Source organism: Macrotis lagotis, chromosome 6 (assembly GCF_037893015.1).
Source record: "Macrotis lagotis isolate mMagLag1 chromosome 6, bilby.v1.9.chrom.fasta, whole genome shotgun sequence".
Classification (NCBI taxonomy): Eukaryota; Metazoa; Chordata; class Mammalia; order Peramelemorphia; family Peramelidae; genus Macrotis; species Macrotis lagotis.
The window spans coordinates 167,648,019-167,675,863 of record NC_133663.1 but is presented as its reverse complement, the minus strand read 5'-3'; the positions used below and the strand labels follow the sequence as shown (position 1 = coordinate 167,675,863).

The 27,845-nt window shown below is 34.2% G+C and overlaps 1 protein-coding gene across 1 annotated transcript in view; it reads right to left on the bottom strand.

The window, feature by feature from the left end:
- ITGBL1 (integrin subunit beta like 1) overlaps nt 1–27,845 on the bottom strand; it is a 422,854-nt gene that overhangs the window by 35,827 nt on the left and 359,182 nt on the right. Inside the window, exon 8 of the mRNA XM_074191980.1 lies at nt 15,591–15,707. Coding sequence (XP_074048081.1) covers nt 15,591–15,707 — 117 coding nt within the window. The remainder of the gene's footprint in view (nt 1–15,590; nt 15,708–27,845) is intronic.

Here is a 27,845-nt window from a genome sequence, read left to right as displayed (position 1 = left end):
GGGTGGGGGGGTGGAGAGAATGGGGTTAAAAGACTTGCCCAAGATTGCACAGCTCATATCAAGTGTCTGAGGCCTCCTGACTCCACAACCAGTGTTCTTTCCCACAGCTCACCTAGCTACCCCAAAGATGAATTCTTATTAATTGCAATAACCAATGCTTATTCCAGAGTGCAGCAGGGAGGGAGCTGGGGATGTTGAAAGCTATCTCTGTCTTTTTGGTGCAGATTAAATTTATTTTGCTGTACTATTTTTTCTTTTTTTATATTGTAGGGTTCCATTGGGCTTTGGGTGACTTCCTGTTGCCTTTTGTATCAATTTAATAAAACCTCTTCTGTTTAGTTTTTAATGTCTTTGACAATCTTGCCCCAATCCATCTTTACAGTCTCACTGGACAATATTCTTCTTTCTCACACAGTCCCTTGTCCATGCATTATCTCCCTCTCTATAAAGACTTTCCTGATCCCCTCAACTATTAGTTCCTTCTCATTATCTTGCAGATACCTTCATTATACTTAGTCAAATTTATTTTCTTTAGATTTATTTTGCTTATTCCTGTTTGTATCTTTGTTGACTGCCCATTAGAATGAACTTGCAGGGGCAGCTAGGTGGCGGCATCGGCCTTGGAGTCAGGAGTACCTGGGTTCAAATCTGGTGTCAGACACTTAATAATTACCTAGCTGTGTGGCCTTGGGCAAGCCACTTAACCCCGTTTGCCTTGCAAAAAAAAAAAAACTAAAAAAAAAGAATGAACCTGCAAATAGTTTCTTATACTCTATTTGTATGCTCAGTACCTACCTAGTACAGTGCCTTGCATGTCACAGGCATTTAATCAATACTTGTTGATTCTTCCATGGACAATTGATCCATATTCCCATGCACTCCAGATTGTTAGATTTCCTCACAGGAGCCTATCTCATAAATATACAATGCTACTTTCCCTACCACCCACCTCTTTGTACCAATTGTTTCTTTTGAATATTCATACCCCTCCAGAATGAGGTCTCAGGCCCATGTCATCAAGTCATCAAAAATTAGTGACAAATTTGCCTCCTTCTTTTGGGATCCCTAATTCAAATTGCTTGTGACCCCATACTTCATGTACTTGTGAGTCATTATCTGAATTTTATTTTGTACTATTTTCCCCCCCTTGTATTTTGTTTACAAGTGAATTTCTGGGTTTCTCTCTGAAAATTCTTGCTAAAATTTAACTACTTTCTAAAGTAGCTATCCTAGGTGATATATATATATATTTTTCTTTCCCTTTCCTTTTTTAATTTAAAACTTTTTTTAAAAAAATTAGATTTGCTAGTATTCAAGTAATGTTTAAGGTGCAGTCTTAGCCTGGTCAAGATCCTTTAACTATTACATTTTAGGATTCAGATTGCAGAATCCCCAATCTTAGTTGCTGGCACCACCTTTTAAGAAGCAAAATCTGCTTTTTTTTTTTTAGCCTAAAGGCTTTGCTTAAACTGCATATGCCAATGTCTCCCTGACTGCAACTATAAAATTAATGAATCCCTTGAAGTATAGCTAGCCAGGTAACTCAGAGCAGAATCTTATTTTTCCCCTCTTTTCCTTTAATTTGGAATTTTAAGGAAAACTATTCAAACCAATTAAATGAAAAAAAGAAAACTATCTTTCCCTTTCCCTTTCAGTGTATTTATAAAGATAGTTATAGAATTGTTATACTCTGTGTTTCCTTCTCTGCTTAAAAATCTACTGAGCTGAAATGCATATTTTCACTTGAATTGAAATTTTATTGAAATGAAAGTGATGGTGTGAAATTCAAACTGTGTCTCCCCAGCAAAGAGAAGTTGAAAATGGAAATAATTATGCAATTACTTCGGGTAATTAGAACATCAATTGAAGCAAAATGTTTTACTTTCTTTAAATTGGGAAGATGATCCCCCTCAGGCAGTTCCAAAGTTACTTTTTATCTCCCCTCTCTTTTTTTAAAAGTCTACTTTTTTTTAGGTTTTTTTGCAAGACAATGGGGTTAAGTGACTTGCTCAAGGCCACACAGCTAGGTAATTATTAAGTGTCTGAGGCCTGATTTGAACTCAGGCACTCCTGACTCCAGAGCCAGTGCTCAATCCACTGTGCCACCTAGCCGCCCCAAAAGTCTACTTTTGATATAAAGAAAAATACTTTAACAGACTGGTACAGATATAAAGAAACATTGTTCAGAGAAGCACTGTAAGAGACTGATACAGATATAGAGAAACCTTAACAGATTGATGCAGATACAGAGAAGTACTGTAACAGACTGAGCTGGTCATAGATTGCCAACTTTCCAAAAGCAAAATGACAAAAGGTGCATAAGTAGTACATAGGATGCTGGAGTGCTCAGCAAAAATATTAACAGAACCAAAAGAGATGCATAAATTTAGACTGATTGATTGATTTCCTTAAGGAGCTTAGGTTCCATCAGAGAATCAATATATAAATATATAAGAACAAAAAAAGTATGCAAAGATAAAACATGAAAAAGGATGGGTTTTTAGATATACATGGACATTTGAAATATACTAAGAAAACTGAAGATTTTACTGTGATGTGAAGAAATTTAAGTGGCCTGTTCTAATTTGCTTTCTATATACTATCCATTATAAGAAGACTGGGTTATCCTATGAGAAGATTCTCCAAAAAAGGAGCATGATTGTAGAAACTCTGTTAAAAATAATTCTGAAATGATGGATTTGAGAATTTTAGTTCAAGGATAAAGAGGGTGTTAAGAGCAGTAAGAGACAGAAAAGATATTATCTTTTGCAGAACAAAATAATTTCCCCCTCTTAGATAGGAGACCAGCCATTCAAAGTGCTAAAGAAGGGGACTATAATTACAAAGGAATTTATAGGAAGGTACAGATGCAGCTGTGCTATATCCCATAATATTCACACTGATCTATAACAGAAAAATCTTACATTTCTAGAACCAAACAACAATTCTGAAGTTGTCCATTGTAATAAGAAAGGGGAAAAAAAAAACATGCCTGGGGACTTGGATTCATCTTTACAATTGTCTTGCCTTGTCAGGTATCTTAATTCTCTCCCTCTCATTCTTTGGGGACAATAACTCAATGTTTATTTTAGCGAATGTGTTCCTCTCTTCTACTCTCTTTACAAAGAACAATTTAAACATACAAAATTTTTTTCTGATAATAGTCTAGGCTTATATAATGCAATGTATTTAATCAATCTTTAGAAAAAGGATATACAAGGTCAAAAGTCATTCTCCCATAGATACCTGATCAAAAGATATGACAAGTTCTCAAAAGAATTGAGAACTATTAACAATATGAAAGAGTGTACCAAATCACCAATAATAAGAAAATGCACATCAAAAGAATTCAGAGGTTCCAACTTCCACCTATCAAACTGATAAGTTTCTTAAAATTTGAAACTGATAGAATGATTGATAGAAGGCTTGTGGATAGGCACAGTAAGTAATGAATTGTCAGTAAACTGAACTGACCATAGAAAACAACTTGAAATTATGATTGTGAATCATGTATGAAATTATGAATTGATCCGGAGACAACCCTGAATAATATACTCTCAAAGCATGATTTTTATAGTGTGAAGATGATGACTAGATTGGGGATTCTGTAAACAAGTTATGGTTCATAAATATAATGAAATATTATTTGTTTAGTTAGCAAAAATGAATATAATCCCCATAGAGAAGCATGAGAATACATCCATGAAATGATGCAAACTGAAATAAATAAAAGTAGAAAAACAATATTCACAATGACTTCAATATTAAAATTGGTTGCAGAATGACTGCAATGGAAATCATAATGACTAAGTTTGGTCTCAAAGAAGAAATATGTATAAGCATTTCCCCTCAGCTTACTTTGCTGAGATGGGGGTGAGAAGGGGCAATGGGTAGTACTTTTGTCTGTTGGCTGGGTTTGCTGGACCATTTCTTCTTTTTTTTCCTTGTTAAAAAAATAGCTTAGTGAAATAAGAATACATTAGGAAATGTAGGAAAGACAAAAGGAAAAAATCACAATACAAAGTCATTTTTTTAAAAAAAGAGAAAAATAAAAGAATAGACCCTTTTCCAGGTCTTAGTTTCTCTAAGGAGTTCATCTGTCCCTTTTCTTGGGTGAGGTTATTATTCAAAATATTCTTTCAAAGAAACTAGTTTCTCAGCACACCTATTTAACATGAATTTTTTTAATATTATCTCTCACTACCAGCACACATCTCTTCCCCATGGCAGTGGTCTTCATTTGAACTGCACTGTGCTCCCCATCTTCTTCTTTCATTCTTTCCCTTCTGTCCTCTCTCTCTCATTCTCCAGCAAGCTTTCTTATTGATATTTCAGGAGTCATAATCCCTTTGCTATTTATCTGTGGACTTGCTAAGAGTACATCAACTATCCTATGCCATTCTTCCATTCCCCTCTTCCCACTTATATTCTTACCTACTCTGTCATTTTGTTCCATTTTTCCATTTGTCCAATTGTTAATGCCTGCTCCTCTCCACTCCAATACATGGATTCACTTTTAAAAAGATGGAAGTCTAACTCCAACCACTATTTCCAACCTAATAACTGAATAGAGACAGACTAATCTACACTAACATTGCATCTTCATTCCAACCCCTTGCATATCCTGTACTCTTTGTCTCGCATCCCTGGAATACCATTCTGTTTTGCTTTACCCTTCCTCCTTCAAGAGACATATCTTGATTTTCCAGTTGTTAATGCTTCCACCCCTCCCCAAAGCTCTATATTTATTTTCTATATAATTCTGTATTTGACCTTTATGAGCCTCAGTTTTCATGGTATATGACAAATAGCAAACATAAAAAGCAAATACTTGTTGATTGACTGACTTGAGAAAGATCGCGAAGTTAATACATGTGTTCACCAAGAACCTAGAAAATGTAACTTATGTGAATAGAGTGAACTTTAGTGATGCTACATGCCAGTGCAAATACTGAAGTGGCAATGGGAAGGAGTTTGTCTACTTCTTTTCCTGGTCCAGAAGAAACACCTGAAGGGGAAAGACAAGAATATAGTTTCTTCCAAAGGTAGCCAGATTTCATCAGTATCAGAAGATGAATTTCCTGTTACAAAACCCATTTTTAAATACCATTATGGATCACAAACTCCAAAGGATCACCATGAAAGAGTAACTCTAAAATCTGGGTTTGAAAACAGCCTCATAACTTTAACGAGTTGTTTGACCAAGGGCAAGCATTTTTCCATAGTATAAAAGTCATAAACACTGCACACCTGTATTTATTGCCATTGTGGTCTCTTTTGCTATTCACTGGTAGCCACATTCTTGCTACTGATTTCATTTGAATTTGAATTGCATATGCAGAAACTAATGTGGATCAGAAATGGGTCAATCAAAGGAATACTTTACCTGTCAGATCTATGAAAAGGGGAGAAGTTCATGATTAAAGAAGAGATAGAGAACACTATAAAAAAACTGGATAATTTTGATTACATTAAATTTAAAAGATTTTGCATAAACAAAACCACAGTAACCAAGAATAAAAGGAATATAGTAATTGGGGAAAAAAATTTTGCAACTAGTGTTTCTAACAAGAGACACATTTCTAAAATATGTAGAGACCTGAGTCAAATTTATATAAAAGCAAATCATTCCCCAATTGGCAAATGGCCAAAGAATATGCAAAGGTAATTCTCAGTCAAGGAAATCAAAGCTATCAATAGTCATATGGAAAATTGCTCTAAATCATTATTGATTACAGAAAAGCAAACTACAGCATCTCTGAGGCACCAACTCACATCTCTCAAATTGGCGAATATGACAAGAAAGGGTAATAGTCAATGTAGGAGGAGATATGGGAAATCTGGGACACTAATGCAATGTTGGTGGAGTTGTGAACTGATCCAAACTTTCTGGAGAGTAATTTGTAATTATGCCCAAAGGGCAATAAAAATGTGTATACCATTTGATCTACCAATACAACTACTGGGTCTGTATCCTGAAGAGATCATGAAAAAGGGTAAAAATCCCACATGTGCAAAAAAGTTCATGACAGCTCTGTATGTTAAGGCAAAGAATTGGAAATTGAGGGCATGTCCATCAATTGAGGAATGGCTGAACAAATTGTGGAATATGTATGTGATGGAACTTTATTGTTCTATATGAAATCATGAGAAATGGAATTTCAGAAAAGCCTGGAAAGGAAAGGAATTGATTTTGAACGAGATGAACAGAACCAGAAAAAACATTGTACATACTAACAATAACATGGGGCAATGATCAACCCAGATGGATTTGCTTACCCCATCAGTACAATAATCAGGGACAATTTTAGGGGGTTTCTGATGGAGAATACCATCTGTATCCAGAGAAGGGACTATGGAGTTTAAATGAAGATCAAAGCTCATTATCTTCTATTTTTAAAAGGTATCATATGTATTATGTAATTTTGCTATCTCTAATTTTTCTTTCTTCCTTTTGGATCTGATTCTTCTCTCATAACATGTTCAATTTTGATTTATGCTTATCATGGATGCAAATGGAAAGCTTATATCAGATTGCCTTCTGTTGGGGAGAGGGTAGGGAAGGAAGGGAGGGAGGGAAGAAAAAAATTATAAAGCTTAAAACTTTGCAAAAACAGTGATTGGTAGAAACTATCAATTATGTTATTGGAAAACAAATAAAATATTTATATAATAAAAAAGAAATGCATCAATCAGATTTATAAGCTCTCATTGATCTCTCTCTTAGCATTGCTCCCAAACTTGCACTAACTGGGAGGGCCCTCAGACTTGTCTTTGAACTGAGTCAATCTCTTTTTCTCAATACTTTACCAAAACAAATGACCTTTTTCCTCCTCCTGCACAAACTTCTGGGACTTCTAACCTCTTGGGCACAAACTTGCTGACTCATTCTCATATATAATCTCTGAGATTCCAGACTCCTCAGTTCTCTGTGAATTCTTTTTTCACCATCACTGTCTGCTTTTTTTTTTCATTCTCATTCTCATAACTATTTTCTATACTAGCTTCATGACTATTTCACCAAAAACTGAGTTTTCTTTAATTCCATGCACTAATATTACTCATCCAAGGACTAGTCCCTACTATCGGGTTATTCAATCATTATTATAATGAGAACATCATGATAATCTAACTATCTAGGGAATTAATAAGGAATAAAATGAAACTGAAAAGGAATAATGGTGGAGGAAGGGGAGTCCTGCACTAGGATTAACATAATCAAATTAAAAGTTTAGGAGAAAGGAGACATAGTTTAGGCAATAATGAATAAAAGTTTAGGAGAAAGGAGACATATCCAGGCAATAATGAAGGGATTTCACTAGACTGCAAAGCCAATGTGAATCAACACTATGTTATAACAAAAGCTAACATGTTTTTAAGGGTATATTAATAGATTTGTGGTGTCCAAAATGCATTAAAATAGTCCTTTTTTCACTCTTTTTGAATCTGGTCCAAGATATTTTAGGAAATATATTGATAAAGTGGAGCATATCAGCTAAAGAGTGACAAAGAAGCTAGAGATGAGATCCTAGACATCATATTTTAGGAAGAACATTGATGAAGTTGAACCACATCAGTTAGATAGTGACCAGATCTATAAGGAGGCTAGAGATGAGAATTAAGCAAAGAAGGAAGGATCTTAGCCTGGAAAAAAAAAACTTAGTTGGGGAGAACAATGGTATTAGTCATGTGTAAAAGGCATTACACATTTTTCTTTACTATTTTTTTTTAATTTTTGGCTCTGGAGACAGGACTAAGAGCAATAGATGGAACCCCCAATGAGGCAGAATTCTATAATACTTTAAGAAAAACATTCTAATAAACTGCCCAAAATGGGTCCCTAGCATTGTAAATATTCAAATGGAAGTTGGAGAATTATTCTTTGAGAATATCTTGTGGAAGTATGGATTGAAAGAGATAATCTCTACGATTACTTCCAAAACAGAAAATCTGAGAATCTGTGATTTAATGAGGTCACTATATAGATAGTTTATATTCATACTCTACTGTTTACTTGATCTCTGGTTATAAATTGTCCAATGAGAGTCTTAAAATTCTGACTAAACAATATTCAAAAATATCTAATTGCTCTTATTACTAAAACTTTACAGGCTTATTTGGATTGCGATAGAAACAGTAAATGCTCACAGGTAGATGGATGGGTGGGGCAAAATAATATTCTTAAAGGTTAGAGAGTAATATTACAACAAAAGGTCAAGAAATAATAATAAAATGTATAGAATGCTTTTAGGTGTGCCAAGTGCTTTACAAATATTATTTCAAACATTCTTGAAATAACCTTGGGAGGGGCGGCCCTGGAGTCAGGAGTACCGGGTTCAAATCCAGCCTCAGACACTTAATAATTACCTAGCTGTGTGGCCTTGGGCAAGCCACTTAACCCCATTTGCCTTGCAAAAAAAAAAGGAAAGAACCTTGGGAGATGAGGAAACTGAGACAGATAAAGATTAAGTGATTGACCAGAGTCAAACACTTACTATCATATTTGAACTCAGATATCCCAGACTCCATGTTCAATACTCTATTGTAGGTACAATTGCCTCTATTTCAAGTGACAACAAATTTTTCTTGGAATAGGAAAGCTTAAAAATAACATCCTTTAAAAACATATTATTGTCAGTTGAGTTTAGAGTTCTTAATTTTATGTATAAAATAATGTCTTACAGTTAACCAAATAATAATGATGATAATAATAGCCAACATTTAGATAGAACTTATTCTATCTTATGCCTAAAATAATACTAATCACTTTATAATTATTATTTCCCTTGATGTTCATAGCATCCCCTGGGAGATAGGTTCTATTAATATCTGTATTTTATAAATGAGGAAAATGAGATAAAACATGGTTAAGGGGCAGCTAGGTGGCACAGTGGATAGAGTACTGGCCCTGGAGTCAGAAGGACCTGAGTTCAAACCCAACCTCAGACACTTAATAATTGCCTAGCTATGTGATCTTGGGCAAGTCACTTAACTACATCATGGCCTTGCAAAAACAAACAAAAAAAATGATTAAGTGACTTGACCAGGGTCATATAGTTAGGTAATTTGAACTCATATTTTTCTGATTCCTGGTCTGGTGCTCTATTCATTGTACTGCCCTCACTGCTTCAAGAAATGCAATTTACACAGAAGTCAAAATAACCATTTCCCTTTTGGGGATGGATAATACACACCTCCACAGACTATTCCATCCAAGTCTTCACACTTCCGATCATCACATTCACAGGTCTTGCCATAGACTCTGCTATCTTCTGGAGGGTAACAGGTACATTGACACTGATCTATAACAGAAAAATCTTACATTTCTAGAACCAAACAACAATTCTGAAGTTGTCCATTGACAATAAGAAAGGGGAAAAAGAAACATGACTGGGGACTTGGATTCATCTTTACAATTGTCTTGCCTTGTCAGGTATCTTAATTCTCTCCCTCTCATTCTTTGGGGACAATAACTCAATGTTTATTTTAGCGAATGTGTTCCTCTCTTCTACTCTCTTTACAAAGAACAATTTAAACATACAAAATTTTTTTCTGATAATAGTCTAGGCTTATATAATGCAATGTATTTAATCAATCTTTAGAAAAAGGATATACAAGGTCAAAAGTCATTCTCCCATAGATACCTGATCAAAAGATATGACAAGTTCTCAAAAGAATTGAGAACTATTAACAATATGAAAGAGTGTACCAAATCACCAATAATAAGAAAATGCACATCAAAAGAATTCAGAGGTTCCAACTTCCACCTATCAAACTGATAAGTTTCTTAAAATTTGAAACTGATAGAATGATTGATAGAAGGCTTGTGGAAAGGCACAGTAAGTAATGAATTGTCAGTAAACTGAACTGACCATAGAAAACAACTTGAAATTATGATTGTGAATCATGTATGAAATTATGAATTGATCCGGAGACAACCCTGAATAATATACTCTCAAAGCATGATTTTTATAGTGTGAAGATGATGACTAGATTGGGGATTCTGTAAACAAGTTATGGTTCATAAATATAATGAAATATTATTTGTTTAGTTAGCAAAAATGAATATAATCCCCATAGAGAAGCATGAGAATACATCCATGAAATGATGCAAACTGAAATAAATAAAAGTAGAAAAACAATATTCACAATGACTTCAATATTAAAATTGGTTGCAGAATGACTGCAATGGAAATCATAATGACTAAGTTTGGTCTCAAAGAAGAAATATGTATAAGCATTTCCCCTCAGCTTACTTTGCTGAGATGGGGGTGAGAAGGGGCAATGGGTAGTACTTTTGTCTGTTGGCTGGGTTTGCTGGACCATTTCTTCTTTTTTTTCCTTGTTAAAAAAATAGCTTAGTGAAATAAGAATACATTAGGAAATATAGGAAAGACAAAAGGAAAAAATCACAATACAAAGTCATTTTTTTAAAAAAAGAGAAAAATAAAAGAATAGACCCTTTTCCAGGTCTTAGTTTCTCTAAGGAGTTCATCTGTCCCTTTTCTTGGGTGAGGTTATTATTCAAAATATTCTTTCAAAGAAACTAGTTTCTCAGCACACCTATTTAACATGAATTTTTTTAATATTATCTCTCACTACCAGCACACATCTCTTCCCCATGGCAGTGGTCTTCATTTGAACTGCACTGTGCTCCCCATCTTCTTCTTTCATTCTTTCCCTTCTGTCCTCTCTCTCTCTCATTCTCCAGCAAGCTTTCTTATTGATATTTCAGGAGTCATAATCCCTTTGCTATTTATCTGTGGACTTGCTAAGAGTACATCAACTATCCTATGCCATTCTTCCATTCCCCTCTTCCCACTTATATTCTTACCTACTCTGTCATTTTGTTCCATTTTTCCATTTGTCCAATTGTTAATGCCTGCTCCTCTCCACTCCAATACATGGATTCACTTTTAAAAAGATGGAAGTCTAACTCCAACCACTATTTCCAACCTAATAACTGAATAGAGACAGACTAATCTACACTAACATTGCATCTTCATTCCAACCCCTTGCATATCCTGTACTCTTTGTCTCGCATCCCTGGAATACCATTCTGTTTTGCTTTACCCTTCCTCCTTCAAGAGACATATCTTGATTTTCCAGTTGTTAATGCTTCCACCCCTCCCCAAAGCTCTATATTTATTTTCTATATAATTCTGTATTTGACATTTATGAGCCTCAGTTTTCATGGTATATGACAAATAGCAAACATAAAAAGCAAATACTTGTTGATTGACTGACTTGAGAAAGATCGCGAAGTTAATACATGTGTTCACCAAGAACCTAGAAAATGTAACTTATGTGAATAGAGTGAACTTTAGTGATGCTACATGCCAGTGCAAATACTGAAGTGGCAATGGGAAGGAGTTTGTCTACTTCTTTTCCTGGTCCAGAAGAAACACCTGAAGGGGAAAGACAAGAATATAGTTTCTTCCAAAGGTAGCCAGATTTCATCAGTATCAGAAGATGAATTTCCTGTTACAAAACCCATTTTTAAATACCATTATGGATCACAAACTCCAAAGGATCACCATGAAAGAGTAACTCTAAAATCTGGGTTTGAAAACAGCCTCATAACTTTAACGAGTTGTTTGACCAAGGGCAAGCATTTTTCCATAGTATAAAAGTCATAAACACTGCACACCTGTATTTATTGCCATTGTGGTCTCTTTTGCTATTCACTGGTAGCCACATTCTTGCTACTGATTTCATTTGAATTTGAATTGCATATGCAGAAACTAATGTGGATCAGAAATGGGTCAATCAAAGGAATACTTTACCTGTCAGATCTATGAAAAGGGGAGAAGTTCATGATTAAAGAAGAGACAGAGAACACTATAAAAAAACTGGATAATTTTGATTACATTAAATTTAAAAGATTTTGCATAAACAAAACCACAGTAACCAAGAATAAAAGGAATATAGTAATTGGGGAAAAAAAATTTGCAACTAGTGTTTCTAACAAGAGACACAGTTCTAAAATATGTAGAGACCTGAGTCAAATTTATATAAAAGCAAATCATTCCCCAATTGGCAAATGGCCAAAGAATATGCAAAGGTAATTCTCAGTCAAGGAAATCAAAGCTATCAATAGTCATATGGAAAATTGCTCTAAATCATTATTGATTACAGAAAAGCAAACTACAGCATCTCTGAGGCACCAACTCACATCTCTCAAATTGGCGAATATGACAAGAAAGGGTAATAGTCAATGTAGGAGGAGATATGGGAAATCTGGGACACTAATGCAATGTTGGTGGAGTTGTGAACTGATCCAACCTTTCTGGAGAGTAATTTGTAATTATGCCCAAAGGGCAATAAAAATGTGTATACCATTTGATCTACCAATACAACTACTGGGTCTGTATCCTGAAGAGATCATGAAAAAGGGTAAAAATCCCACATGTACAAAAAAGTTCATGACAGCTCTGTATGTTAAGGCAAAGAATTGGAAATTGAGGGCATGTCCATCAATTGAGGAATGGCTGAACAAATTGTAGAATATGTATGTGATGGAACTTTATTGTTCTATATGAAATCATGAGAAACGGAATTTCAGAAAAGCCTGGAAAGGAAAGGAATTGATTTTGAACGAGATGAACAGAACCAGAAAAAACATTGTACATACTAACAATAACATGGGGCAATGATCAACCCAGATGGATTTGCTTACCCCATCAGTACAATAATCAGGGACAATTTTAGGGGGTTTCTGATGGAGAATACCATCTGTATCCAGAGAAGGGACTATGGAGTTTAAATGAAGATCAAAGCTCATTATCTTCTATTTTTAAAAGGTATCATATGTATTATGTAATTTTGCTATCTCTAATTTTTCTTTCTTCCTTTTGGATCTGATTCTTCTCTCATAACATGTTCAATTTTGATTTATGCTTATCATGGATGCAAATGGAAAGCTTATATCAGATTGCCTTCTGTTGGGGAGAGGGTAGGGAAGGAAGGGAGGGAGGGAAGAAAAAAATTATAAAGCTTAAAACTTTGCAAAAACAGTGATTGGTAGAAACTATCAATTATGTTATTGGAAAACAAATAAAATATTTATATAATAAAAAAGAAATGCATCAATCAGATTTATAAGCTCTCATTGATCTCTCTCTTAGCATTGCTCCCAAACTTGCACTAACTGGGAGGGCCCTCAGACTTGTCTTTGAACTGAGTCAATCTCTTTTTCTCAATACTTTACCAAAACAAATGACCTTTTTCCTCCTCCTGCACAAACTTCTGGGACTTCTAACCTCTTGGGCACAAACTTGCTGACTCATTCTCATATATAATCTCTGAGATTCCAGACTCCTCAGTTCTCTGTGAATTCTTTTTTCACCATCACTGTCTGTTTTTTCATTCTCATTCTCATAACTATTTTCTATACTAGCTCCATGACTATTTCACCAAAAACTGAGTTTTCTTTAATTCCATGCACTAATATTACTCACCCAAGGACTAGTCCCTACTATCGGGTTATTCAATCATTATTATAATGAGAACATCATGATAATCTAACTATCTAGGGAATTAATAAGGAATAAAATGAAACTGAAAAGGAATAATGGTGGAGGAAGGGGAGTCCTGCACTAGGATTAACATAATCAAATTAAAAGTTTAGGAGAAAGGAGACATAGTTTAGGCAATAATGAATAAAAGTTTAGGAGAAAGGAGACATATCCAGGCAATAATGAAGGGATTTCACTAGACTGCAAAGCCAATGTGAATCAACACTATGTTATAACAAAAGCTAACATGTTTTTAAGGGTATATTAATAGATTTGTGGTGTCCAAAATGCATTAAAATAGTCCTTTTTTCACTCTTTTTGAATCTGGTCCAAGATATTTTAGGAAATATATTGATAAAGTGGAGCATATCAGCTAAAGAGTGACAAAGAAGCTAGAGATGAGATCCTAGACATCATATTTTAGGAAGAACATTGATGAAGTTGAACCACATCAGTTAGATAGTGACCAGATCTATAAGGAGGCTAGAGATGAGAATTAAGCAAAGAAGGAAGGATCTTAGCCTGGAAAAAAAAAACTTAGTTGGGGAGAACAATGGTATTAGTCATGTGTAAAAGGCATTACACATTTTTCTTTACTATTTTTTTTTAATTTTTGGCTCTGGAGACAGGACTAAGAGCAATAGATGGAACCCCCAATGAGGCAGAATTCTATAATACTTTAAGAAAAACATTCTAATAAACTGCCCAAAATGGGTCCCTAGCATTGTAAATATTCAAATGGAAGTTGGAGAATTATTCTTTGAGAATATCTTGTGGAAGTATGGATTGAAAGAGATAATCTCTACGATTACTTCCAAAACAGAAAATCTGAGAATCTGTGATTTAATGAGGTCACTATATAGATAGTTTATATTCATACTCTACTGTTTACTTGACCTCTGGTTATAAATTGTCCAATGAGAGTCTTAAAATTCTGACTAAACAATATTCAAAAATATCTAATTGCTCTTATTACTAAAACTTTACAGGCTTATTTGGATTGTGATAGAAACAGTAAATGCTCACAGGTAGATGGATGGGTGGGGCAAAATAATATTCTTAAAGGTTAGAGAGTAATATTACAACAAAAGGTCAAGAAATAATAATAAAATGTATAAAATGCTTTTAGGTGTGCCAAGTGCTTTACAAATATTATTTCAAACATTCTTGAAATAACCTTGGGAGGGGCGGCCCTGGAGTCAGGAGTACCTGGGTTCAAATCCAGCCTCAGACACTTAATAATTACCTAGCTGTGTGGCCTTGGGCAAGCCACTTAACCCCATTTGCCTTGCAAAAAAAAAAGGAAAGAACCTTGGGAGATAAGGAAACTGAGACAGATAAAGATTAAGTGATTGACCAGAGTCAAACACTTACTATCATATTTGAACTCAGATATCCCAGACTCCATGTTCAATACTCTATTGTAGGTACAATTGCCTCTATTTCAAGTGACAACAAATTTTTCTTGGAATAGGAAAGCTTAAAAATAACATCCTTTAAAAACATATTATTGTCAGTTGAGTTTAGAGTTCTTAATTTTATGTATAAAATAATGTCTTACAGTTAACCAAATAATAATGATGATAATAATAGCCAACATTTAGATAGAACTTATTCTATCTTATGCCTAAAATAATACTAATCACTTTATAATTATTATTTTACTTGATGTTCATAGCATCCCCTGGGAGATAGGTTCTATTAATATCTGTATTTTATAAATGAGGAAAATGAGATAAAACATGGTTAAGGGGCAGCTAGGTGGCACAGTGGATAGAGTACTGGCCCTGGAGTCAGAAGGACCTGAGTTCAAACCCAACCTCAGACACTTAATAATTGCCTAGCTATGTGATCTTGGGCAAGTCACTTAACTACATCATGGCCTTGCAAAAACAAACAAAAAAAATGATTAAGTGACTTGACCAGGGTCATATAGTTAGGTAATTTGAACTCATATTTTTCTGATTCCTGGTCTGGTGCTCTATTCATTGTACTGCCCTCACTGCTTCAAGAAATGCAATTTACACAGAAGTCAAAATAACCATTTCCCTTTTGGGGATGGATAATACACACCTCCACAGACTATTCCATCCAAGTCTTCACACTTCCGATCATCACATTCACAGGTCTTGCCATAGACTCTGCTATCTTCTGGAGGGTAACAGGTACATTGACCACATTCACATTTACCTGGGGAGACAATGAAAGAAAAAGAAAGCAGAATTAAACTCACAGTATCATAACAACCTACGGAAAATGTGAGAAAAAGGGGAAACAAACCAAACAAAAGTAGTCTAGGTAAATTCTATTCCTGTTAGTATTTTAGGATCTAGCATTCTAATTTCTTACTAAGATAAAGTTCAAACACAAGTTCTAAAGAGAAGTTATATGATATTTCTGAGGGACTACTCACCATTATCTCTTTTCATTGACCACTTAAAAAGATAATTCAGTTGAGCCAGAGTTCTCTTATCATAGGACAGCTAAGGTGATAGTTTCAACTCAATCATGTGATATTTCATATCTGGCAATAAATTCCAAAGGTACTGATGGATTTTTATTGAGTAGTGCAAACATTAAAGGTTATCCTGAAATGCCCAGATTTTGATTTGTGACTCATCCTGTCATCTTGAAATGAATGTTGGTAAACATCATTTTCAAATAAATATCTCTTTTATGATTACTTCTATAGTTCAAAAACCTACTATTTATATCAAATATAAATATAAACATATATACATATTTTATGCATTTATCATAATAGATAATTAACAATTAGATCCTAAAAAGAATTAGTAGTTAGTCTTGATACAATATAGAGAATAAACAAGAATATTCAGATCTAGAAATCAGAAGGGTATTAATAGACATTTATAAGTCTTTGAGTGATTTTAAACTATTATTATTTGCCATTAAAATGCTACATGAAAAAGGGAGATAACTCCTCTAATTACCTATCCATTTCAGTCCCATCCCTCCTATGTTACACACTCATCCCAATCTGTCTACTGTACCCTATGAAACCACTATTTTCTTGTTTACACATTAAAGTTCATCTCAGAATTTTTTCAGGATGTTATTCTGCAGATAATTGGCATTTTCTTATATTAGCATATTTGTTTCTCTGTAATCAAATGAACTCTCCTTGAAAGTAGGGATTATTTCATTCTGTATACTATCTAATATACTTTCTATAGCTTATTTTTCTATCTGGCTACTAACAAGGTATCTTGCAAGAAGTGGATAAATAATAAGTGTTTTAAAAATTAAAATTAATCTGAGAAAGTTGCATTGTTTTTCCTAAAATATAGTTGTGGTATGAGAGAGCTCCCGCATTCTATTATTAAATTAACCACCATATTTACAGGAAGTCCTCTAAAACTTTCTTAGACTCCTTCATGACTATCTCTGCTATCTTTTGTCAATCTTCTGATATTTATGAAACCTTTTTAAAGGGCTTCAGTTTGGTAGGGAGTTGATGAAAATATATTTTTTGTTTTGTTTGTTTTTTACAAGGCAGTGAGGTTAAGTAACTTGCCCAAGGTTAATTGCCATCTAGGCAATTATTAAGTGTCTGAGTCACATTTGAACTCAGGTCCCTCTGACTCCAGGGTCAGTGCTCTGTCCACTGCGTGCCCTAGCTGCCCCCAAAATATATATTTTTTAAACCTATATTTTTAAAGTAAGAAAAATAAAGTGTAATTCTACAATTAATGCTCACAATGGAAGCAATGACAAAATTCTTAACAGGCTCATTGACAACCAAACAGATTCCAAAAAAGTGTTTCAATAAAACATACAAATTTTATTCAATTTAAATGTCTATTTTTAAATAAAAGTTATTATATGTCTTCTACATATAAAGTCTATTTTTATTATTTTATTTTTCCAAATACATATGAAATTTTTCAACATTCATCTATCTGCCTATGTACATTTTTAAGTTACAAAATTTTCTTCCATCCTCCTTCCCACCTTCCCCCCCCAGCAGCAAACTGTCAGGTTAATGTTGTACATACACATTTGTATTAAAAATGTTTACAAATAAGTCATTTATGGTATGAGGAAATAGGATTAAGGGAAAGAAATACATAAGAGATTTTTTTTAAAAATGAATGTATGTCCATCAATTGAGGAATGGGTAAACAAGTTATGGTACATGAATACTATGGAATATTATTATTCTATAAGAAACTATTAATGGTCAGACTCTAGAGAAGCTTGGAATGAATTATAGGATCTGATGATGAGTTGAAGGGAAAAGAACCAAGAGAACAATATACAACAGTAACAACACTGTGAGATGATTAACCCGGATGGAAGCAGCTCCTCTCAGCAGTTCAGAGAGCTAAGACTATCATATTAGATTCACTATGGACAATGTTATCCCTTTTCAGAAGAAGAAAAACAAAACAAAAAAAGAAATACCCCTTCAGAATCTGATGAACACTTTAAAAAATTATGTTTTTATGTATCTCTTTCCCTTAATCCTAATTTCTCATACTGAAAATGACTAATCTGTTTATTAAAACTATGCATGTACAATGTTAACCTGACTGTTCACTGCTGAGAGGGAAGGGGTAGGAAGGGGTAGGAAGGGAGATGGGAAGGAAATTTTGCAATTTAAAAATATACATATACATATACATATACATATACATATACATATACATATGGATGAATGTTGCAAAAACTTGATAACATTTATTTGGAAAGATAAAATATCAATAAAAAAGTTAATTGGTTAAAAATAAACAAATAAAGCCTTAAAAAAAGTGAATGAATACTAGTTCATCATATTCTGAAGGATTTTGTTTTGTTTTGTTTTTCTTCATCTGAATGAGGATAACATTGTCCAAAGCCAATAGATTATGGTTGTCCTAGCTCTCTGAACTGTTGAGAGGAGCTGCTTTCATCCGGGTTAATCATCTCACAGTGTTGTTAGTAGTGTACATCATTCTATTGGTTTTGGTTCTTTCACTCAGATTCAGATCCTGTAATTCATTCCATGAGTCTCTAGAGTCTGACCATTAATGATTTTTATAGAACAATAATATTGCATAGTATTCATGTATCATAACTTGTTTCATATTGCCCAATTTATGGGCATCCCCTCAATTCCCAAATCTTTGCCACTACAAAAAGAGCTGCTATAAATATTTTGGAACATGTGGGATTTTCCCCATTTTTTATGATTTCTCCCAGGTATAGACCTAGAATTGGAATTGCTGGGTCAAAGATATAAACAATTTTATTGCTCTTTTAGCATAGTTCCATATTGCTCTCCAGAATGGCTGGATCTAGGGGCAGCTAGGTGGCACAGTGGATAAAGCACCGGCCTTGGAGTCAGGAGTACCTGAGTTCAAATCCAGTCTCAGACACTTAATAATTACCTAGCCATGTGGCCTTAGGCAAGCCACTTAACCCCATTTGCCTTGCAAAAAACCTAAAAAAAAAAAACCAGAATGGCTGGATCAGCTCACAATTCTACCAGCTATGCATTAATGTCCCAATCCTCCCACAACCTCTCCAACATTGATCATTTCCCCTTATTGTCATTTTAGCCAATCTGACAGGTATGAGGATTTGGAGCATTTTTCATATGATTATATCTAATTTCTTCATTTGAAAACTGTCTATTCATAACCTTTGACTATTTATCAATTGGAAAATGACTTGCAAACTTATAAACTTGATGTAGCTCTCTATATATTTTGAAAATAAGACCTTAACTGGAACTCTGAGTTGTGAATATTGTTTTCCAGTTTTCTACTTTCCTTCTAATTTTGTCAGCATTGATTTTATTAGTACAAAAATTTTTTAATATATTCAAAATCATTCATTTTGCAGTTTATAATGTACTCTATTTCTTGTTTGGTTAGAAATTTGTTCCCTTTCCCTAAATCTGATAAAATATTTCTTTGCCTGTTAATTTATCTATGATATTGCCCTTTATGTCTAAATCCTAATACCCATTTTGATTTTATTTTGGTATAGGGTGCAAGATGTGGGTCTTTGTCTACCTTTTGCCATACTATTTTCCAGTTTTCCTAACAATTTTTGACAAATAGTGACTTCTTAAACCAGAAGCTAATGTCTTTGGGTTTGTCAAACAGTAGATTGCTAGAGTCATTTACTGTGGTTTTTTTGAACCTATCCTAATCCACTGATCCATTACACTATTTCTTAACCAATACCAGATAGTTTTGATGTCTCCTGCTTTAGAGTATAGTTTTAGATCTGGTAGAGCTAGGCTTCTTTCCTTTATATTTTCCATCAGTTTCCTTTTTATTCTTGTCCTTTTGATACTCCAGATGAATTTTGTTACTGTTTTTTCTAGCTTGATAAAATAATTATTTGATAGAATGATTGCTATGGAAATAAATAATTTAATCTGGGTAGAATTGTCATTTTTTATTATATTAGCTCGACCTACCTATGAGCAATTGAAATTTTCAAGTTATTTATATCTGACTTTAATTGGGTGAGAAGTGTTTTATAATTGTGTTTATACAATTTCTGGGTTTGTCTTGGTTTATCTTAATGTTGGTAATTTATGTGGGTTTATTTTATATCCTGCTACTTTGTTGAATTTGTTAATTATTTCAGGAAGTTTTTCAGATAATTTCTTTGGGTTCTTTAAATATATCATCATATCATCCGCAAAGAATGAAAGCTTTGCTTCCTCACTGCCAATTTTGATCCCTTCAATTAATTTTTCTTCTCTTATTGCTAAAGCTAAGATTTCTAATAATATATTGAATAGTAATGGTGATAATGGGCATCCTTGTTTCACCCCTGATCTTATTGGAAATGCTCAGTTTATCCCCATTACATATAATATTTGTTGATGGTTTTAGATAGATACTATTTATTATTTTCAGGAAAACTCCATTTGTTGCTACACTTTCTAGTGTTTTTAATAGGAATGGATGTTGCATTTTTATCAAAGGCTTTTTCAGCATCCATTGAGATAATCATATGATTTCTGTTGCTTTTGCTATTGATAAGTTCAATTATGTTGAGTGTTTTCCTAATGTTGAACCATCCCTGCCTACCAGGGATAAATCCTACCTGCTCATTGTATATAATACTAGTAATAACTTGCTATAATCTCATTGCTAAAATTTTATTTAAGATTTTTGCATCAATGTTCCTTAGGGAGATTGGTCTACAAATTTATTTTCCTGTTTTTCTTCTTCCTGCATTAGGCATCAGCACCATCTTAGTGTTATAAAATGAATTTGGCAGAACTCCTCCTATTTTTTAAATAGTTTGTATAGAATAGTAAATAATCATTCCTTAAATGTTTGGTAGAATTCATTTGTAAATCATCTGGACCTGGAGACTTTTTCTAAGGGAGTTTATCAATGTTTTCTTCAAATACATTTTTCCTTTTGAAATGGGGCTATTTAAGTATGTTATTTCCTCTTCTGTTAATCTGGGCAGCTTGTATTTTTGTTAATAATTATCTTTTTCATTCAGGTTATCAAACTTATTGGCATATAGTTGAGCAAAGTAGCTCTAAAATATCTCTTTAATTTCTTCCTCATTAGTGATTAGTACACTCATTTCATTTTTGATACAAGTTATTTGATTATCTTTCTTTTTTTTAGTCAGATAAACCAAAGATTTTTCCACTTTATCAGCCTTTTCATAAAACCAATTTAGTTTTATTTATTAGAGTAATGGTTTTCTTGCTTTCAATTTTATTAATCTCTCTCGTGAGTTTCAGAATTTCTTCTATTTTTTAAGATTTTTTTTTTGCAAGGCAAATGGGGTTAAGTGACTTGCCCAAGGCCACACAGCTAGGTAATTATTAAGTGTCTGAGGCTGGATTTGAAATCAGGTACTCTTGACTCCAGGGCCAGTACTCTATGCACTGTGCCACCTAGCCACCCCTAGAATTTCTTATTTAGTATTTAATTGGGAATCTTTAATTTTCTATTTTGCTAGCTTTTTAAATTGTATACCCATTTCATTGATCTCCTTGTTTTCTATTTTATTCATATAGGATTTATAGATATAATGGTTCCCCTGAAAACAATCTTAGCTGCATTCCACTAATTTTGGTAAGATGTCTCATTGGTGTCATTTTGTTAGATATAATTGTTAATTATTTCTATGATTTTCTGTTTGATTCACTCATTATTTAAAATTAACTTACATAGTTTCCAATCAATTTTTGGTTCCTTTTTCAGTGACTATATTACATGTAATTTTTATTGCATCATGTTCTGAGAAGTATTTGTTTATTATTTCTGCCTTTCTGCATTTGATTATAAGGTTTTTATGCAATTTTGGTATAGGTGCCAGGTACTGCTGAGGAAAACGTATATTCTTTTTCATCCCCATTAAATTTTCTCCAGATTTCATTCACCTTCTTCACTTCCTTCTTGTTTATTTTGGGGTTAGATTTATCTAGGTCTGAGAGAGGGAATTTGAGGCCCCCATTATTAAAGGTTTGCTGTCTATGTCTCCTTGTAATTCACTCAGTTTTTTCTTTAGGAATTTGGATGTTATACCAGTAGATGCATACTTGTTTTATAATTGTTTAGTTTCATTACTTATGTTGCTTTTTCAGAAAACGTAGTTCCCCTTCTTATCCCTTTTAATAATATGTATTTTTCTTTTGCTTTATCTATATCAGGATTGCTGCCTCTGATTTTTTTTTACTTCAGCTGAAGCATAATATATTTTGCTTCATCCTTTTACCTTTATCCTGTGTGTATCTCTCTGCTTCAAATCTATTTCTTTTAAAGAGCATATTGTAGGATTCTGGTTTTTAATCCATTCTGCTCTCTGCTTCTATTTTATGGAAAAGTTCATCCCATTCACATTTACAGTTAAGATTACTAATTCTATATTTCCCTTCATGCTCTCTTTTCACATTTATATTTTCTCTTTCCTCTTTTTCCTCCTTGCCAAAGATTTACTCCCTTTCCCCTTTTTTCCCTTTTAAAATTTAACTTTCCATTTATTTTCACTTATACTTTCACCTTCCCTTTTCTTAATCCTTTCTTCCCTTATCTTTTCCTTCCCCACCTCTCTCCCTTCCCTATAGAGTAGTATCTTACCCAAGTAAGAATGTACCTTATTCCCTCTTTAGGCCAAATCTATTCAATAAAATTTATTCAGTGTCCATACCTTCCCCTCTATCTCTCTAAATTATGAATCTCTGTGCCTCTTCACCTGATGTTATTTATCTCTCAAGTCCTATCAATCAGGTATCATCAACCACAGACTGTCTGATAAGCAGCATTGCTTCAAAGTCATGAAGTAGCTTTCCCTTATCTGTCTCAGAAGTACACTTTTCCAGAATCTTGAATTACATGAAATTATAATCATTTTTACCTCACCCCTTTTTCAAGAACCTTCCAAGAACACACAATCCTCATGAGACAAAGGATCATCCAAAGTCAAATCATTTCATGAACATTGTACCCCTCCCCCCAAGCATATTTTCTCCCACATTTCCCCCCCTTCCCTACATAGAGAACTTAACTCTGGTTAAATCAGGGTTGTATGGGTTAAGTCCAACCCTGATTTAATTAACTATAAGAATCTCAAAAGGTTCTAAGTATTAGGACTCTCTAAAGATCTCACATAAGAACTTTCCACTTGATTGTAAATTACAGGAGACACTGAGTCAGGGTCATCCAGCTTATGATGCCTTCATCAGAGAAAGTGCTAAACTTTGTGAATACAGCAGAATTAGAGTAGGTCAAAGGAAACTGAGACAATTAACTCCTGTCTTTTCATCAGGATTTTTTGTCTCAAATATACTGATGTCATCTTGAACCTCTTCAATGGAGAGACAAGATCCAACCATACCAAATCCTCTATGTTCAATCTCTTCAATTATATCCAACCCTTTGTCCTAAAAGAAGTACAATTCTCAAGAATTATAAGTGTTATATCTTCTCTTTTAGAGTTGTGTACAATTTGATGGTCTTGACTAACATTTGTTTTGTTTTATTTGGTTGTGTCATTTCCCTTTTCATTTAATTTTTTATGCATCTCTTGAGTTGTGTATTTGGTGATTTAATTATCTGTTCATTTCTGTCTTTTTGTTAGGAAATTTTGGAAGTCCTCTATTTTGTTGAACATCCATCTTTACCCCTGACAATAAATGCTGAATTTTGCAGGGCAGTAAATTCTTGATTATAATCCCAGATTCTTTGCCCTGTGATATATGATATTGCATGTCTTTCCAGTCCTTCAATGTTAAGGCTGATGGGTTATAGAAGTGTAATTGTATTTCCTTTGCATTTAAGTTGTTTCCTTTTTGTTGTTTGCAAAATTTTATCCTTTCTTTTAGAAATCTGGAATTTGACTATAACAGCCATTGGGATTTTTATCCTGGGGGTAGCTTTCTGGAGGGGTTCTCTATGTTCTTTTTTTTTTCCTTTAGTTTTTGCAAGGCAATGGGGTTAAGTGGCTTGCCCAAGACCACACAGCTAGGTAATTACCTGAGGCCAGATTTGAGCCCAGGTACTCCCAATGCCAGGGCTGGTGCTCTATCCATTATGTCACCTAGCTGCCCCCTTATGTTCTTTCAATGGCTATATTGTTTTCTTGTTCTAGCAATTTTCCCTGATAAATTCCTCCGCAATGTTTTCCAGGTTCTTTTTTTGATCTAGGCTTTCTGGTAGTCTGATGATTCATAAATTATCTCTTCTGGATTTATTTTCCTAAAAGGTATTTTCTTCAATTTTTTCAGCTTTTTTATTTTGTGTGATGGAATCTCGTAGTCTTGTAGAGTCATTGGTTTCTATTTATTAAAATCTAATTTTGGGGTTTTATTTTCTTCAGTTAGCTTTTGTGTTTCCTTTTTCAGTTGGTTATTTTTATTTTAAAGGAGTTGATTTCTTTGGTCAATTTTTCATAATTTTCCTGCATGACTCATTTCTTTTATCTATTTTTCTTCTTCCTCTCGTCTTTGATTTTGAAATTCTTTTTTAAGCTCTTCTATGAGCTATTGGATTTGAGTTCAATTCACAACTATTTTGAGACTTCCTCTGTGAGCAATTTTTCACTGATTTCTTCTTCTGACATGGCATTGTTATCTTTTTCTGCAAAGTAGTTTTCTATAATGAGTGCTCTTTCAATTTTTTTGCTCATTTTTGTCATTTTTACCCTGCTCCTGGGGTATAGAGAATATAGATCCAACTTTTTTTTAGCTGAGACTAGGGTCCTATTCCTGACTTTTTCTTGGCCAACATGTTGCCTGTGCAGTCTAGGCCTTGCCCTTGCAGAAGTTTATTTCCTCCTTTATGTCCATGTTCTGCCTATGCAGTAGATTTTTTCCCAGTCCTATCTTTTGTCTTAGTATTCCCAGGTTTCAGACTTTGTTTGGGGTTGGGACCCTCCATGATGGATTGCTATCTAGCTGCCAGGACCTATGCTGTTGCCAAGCTATAGGGACCTGAACTACTGTGTGGTTTAAAGCCAACCAGGATTTCTGGTTCTTCTGCCTTGCTTGGCTTTACTTCCCTCTTTCCCCCAAAGAGACAGACTTTCACTGAAGATCCTTCATAATGTCTACCGTTGAAAACTTCTTTGGATCTTCTCTTTTTCTTGTTGGGATATGTAGCTTTAATATCAATGCAAGAGGCTTCATTTATCTTTGATAGGGGAAAGCTCCAGGAGCAAGTTAGCTTCACTGCCATCTTGGCTCCATGCCACCATCTTGGCTCCACCCCAGATGTCCCTCTAAAGTCTATTTCAATGGTGTGGGAAAAATCCAAGTTCCTTCTTCATAGAACATAGCAATGGCAATCTGGCATAGTGGACCCAGGGGCGAACTTGGATAGTGCAGTAAGGAAGACCTGAGTTTAATCCAGTTTCAGACACTAGCTTGGTAATCATGTGTCATTCACTTAACCTCTGTCTGCATTTGTTTTCTCAATCATAAAATGGGAATAATTATGGAACATATCTCCCAGGATTGTTGTGAGAATCAAATGAGTTTATATTTTTATGGCACAGAGCCTAACACATAATGAAAGCTTAATAAATGAGTGTTCCCCCTCCCTTAACACATATACACACACATACATACACACACTCACATACTTATACATATGCATGCTGCCTCACCCTGGATGAGTAACTTATTCCCTTTAAGTCTCATTTTGTTCATTTGTAAGAAGAGAGGATTATTATGACTCCTACTACTTGGGTTTGATGTGGGTAGAAAACCAGATGCATGTAAATTGCTTTTTATATCAAATTGTTTTATGAAAGTAAGTTAGAATGTCATAATAATGAACAACACAAGAATCCTCATTGTTTCTTCTGAATATTTTTACAGATGGCTCAATCCTTGTTCTACCATTACTGAGTAAGATCCATGCTTCTACTCTTGGAGGAATGCTAGTGGAAAATTCAGTAAGATGCAGGGGAAGAGATATTGTCTTTGTTGTCAGAGTTTTAATTTTATCTCTGTAATTTGGTAATCCTTAGACGATCTACCTATACTTTAGACCTCAGTTTCCACATCAGTAAAGTGAGAAGATTGGATTCTAGTGGAATCATCACTGAACTTGGAGTCAGGATTACCCGATTACAAGAAATGTTTCTGGATCTTGATCAAATCCCTTAGCCCTTCTTTATCTCTTTTGCTACATGTTAAAAGAAAAAGTTGGACTTTATTATTTCTGAAGCTTCTTCAAGCTCTCAAACTGTGATAATATGTGTATCCATTCTTACTAGCACATAACACTTGTGTTAGAGGTTCCCTCTTAATACTGAGATACATTTTGGATGAACTTCTATACTTCTCACTGGGAGCTTGTTTTTTAGTATCTTTCACTGGTAGGAACAAAGGGTAGGAAAAAAATATCTTATATAAGTACTCAGGCGCACAAAGTGTCTAAATATAACCACTGAAAAGAATCAGAAAGAACTAACATTTGAGACCATGGTGGGTTGTGGGGGGTGAAGGTGTCAAGAGATCCCACTCAGTGAGAGTATTATAAATTTCTCCCCCAAGAAAAAGCGTATGCTGTGTCCATCACCTATGTTCTACACTCTAAAGTTTGTCGTACCTTGGGGTTTTGTCTTTGCTCCTCTTTTCTTTTCTCTCTTAACTGTTTTCCCCACTAGAGTGATCTTGTCAGCTACCATGGACTCAATTATCACCTCTATGTAGAAGATTCCCAAATCTACACATCCAGCCCTCTCCTGAGGTCGAGGCATACACCACAAATTTCCTGTTAACATCTCCATCTAGATGACCCAGAGGAATCTCAAATGCAACACATGTAATACAGAATTCATTATTCTTTCTCCTTCCAAGTTTTCTATTTCTGTCATACTACCATACTAGTTATCCAGGTTTTCAACTTTAAGGTCTCCCTCATTACCTGTATACAACATCTAACAAATCTTGTCAATTCTAAAAATCATAATATCATTCTCTTCCTCTCTATTAACAGAAACACTTTCCTAATTCAAACCCTCATCATCTTCATATGCACCATCACAGCTGCCTTCCAATGATCCTTTCTCAATTATTTTCCCCCTCCAATCCTTTCAGACACAAAAGGCAAATTTATATTGCTTAAGAGAGTGGGATTAAGCACAAAAACTCTACTGGTTAAGAGCCATCAAAGTCTTCCTTTCACTCCCCCCCCCAAAAAAAATATAAATTCTCTGTTCTAGAGATTGTCTTCTATCTACCTTGGAAGACTATTTCTATAGTCTCTACTACACATATCACATTAGACAAATTTTCCCTCCTTACTGATCATTATATGCAACATTTAGTCTCCTTCCTATAAACCTTTTGCAATCCCCAAAGTCCTTTTCCCAGCTCTTCAGTTGTTAGTATTACTCCTTTCACAAAAAAAGAATTGCATTTGCTTTCCAGAAAATTTGTATTTACTTAATAATATTTGGCTCAAACTCCAGTAGACCATGTACTGGAAGATCAAATACCAAAGCTGAAGTTTAATTCCTTTGGTCACATAATGAGAAGACAGAATTCATTGGAAAAAAATTAAATTTTGGGAAAAATTGAAGGCAAGAGGAAAAGGAATGGCAGAGGATGAGATAGACAGTACCATAGAAACAATAAACATAAGCCTGGACGGTCTTTGAGAGATAATGGAAGACAGAAAAGCCTGGCAAGTTGTGGTTCATGGAATCATAAAGAACAGGACATCTTTTGAATGATGAAACAATAACACTCAGTGGAAAAAGAAATGTACTTCTTTATATTCTTGGTACTTAAAACTAAGACTTGTTGATAGTAAGAAATTCTTAATAAATGAATGAAATTGAGCCAAAAAATATTCACTTCTCAGCTTTTGGATAAGAAAA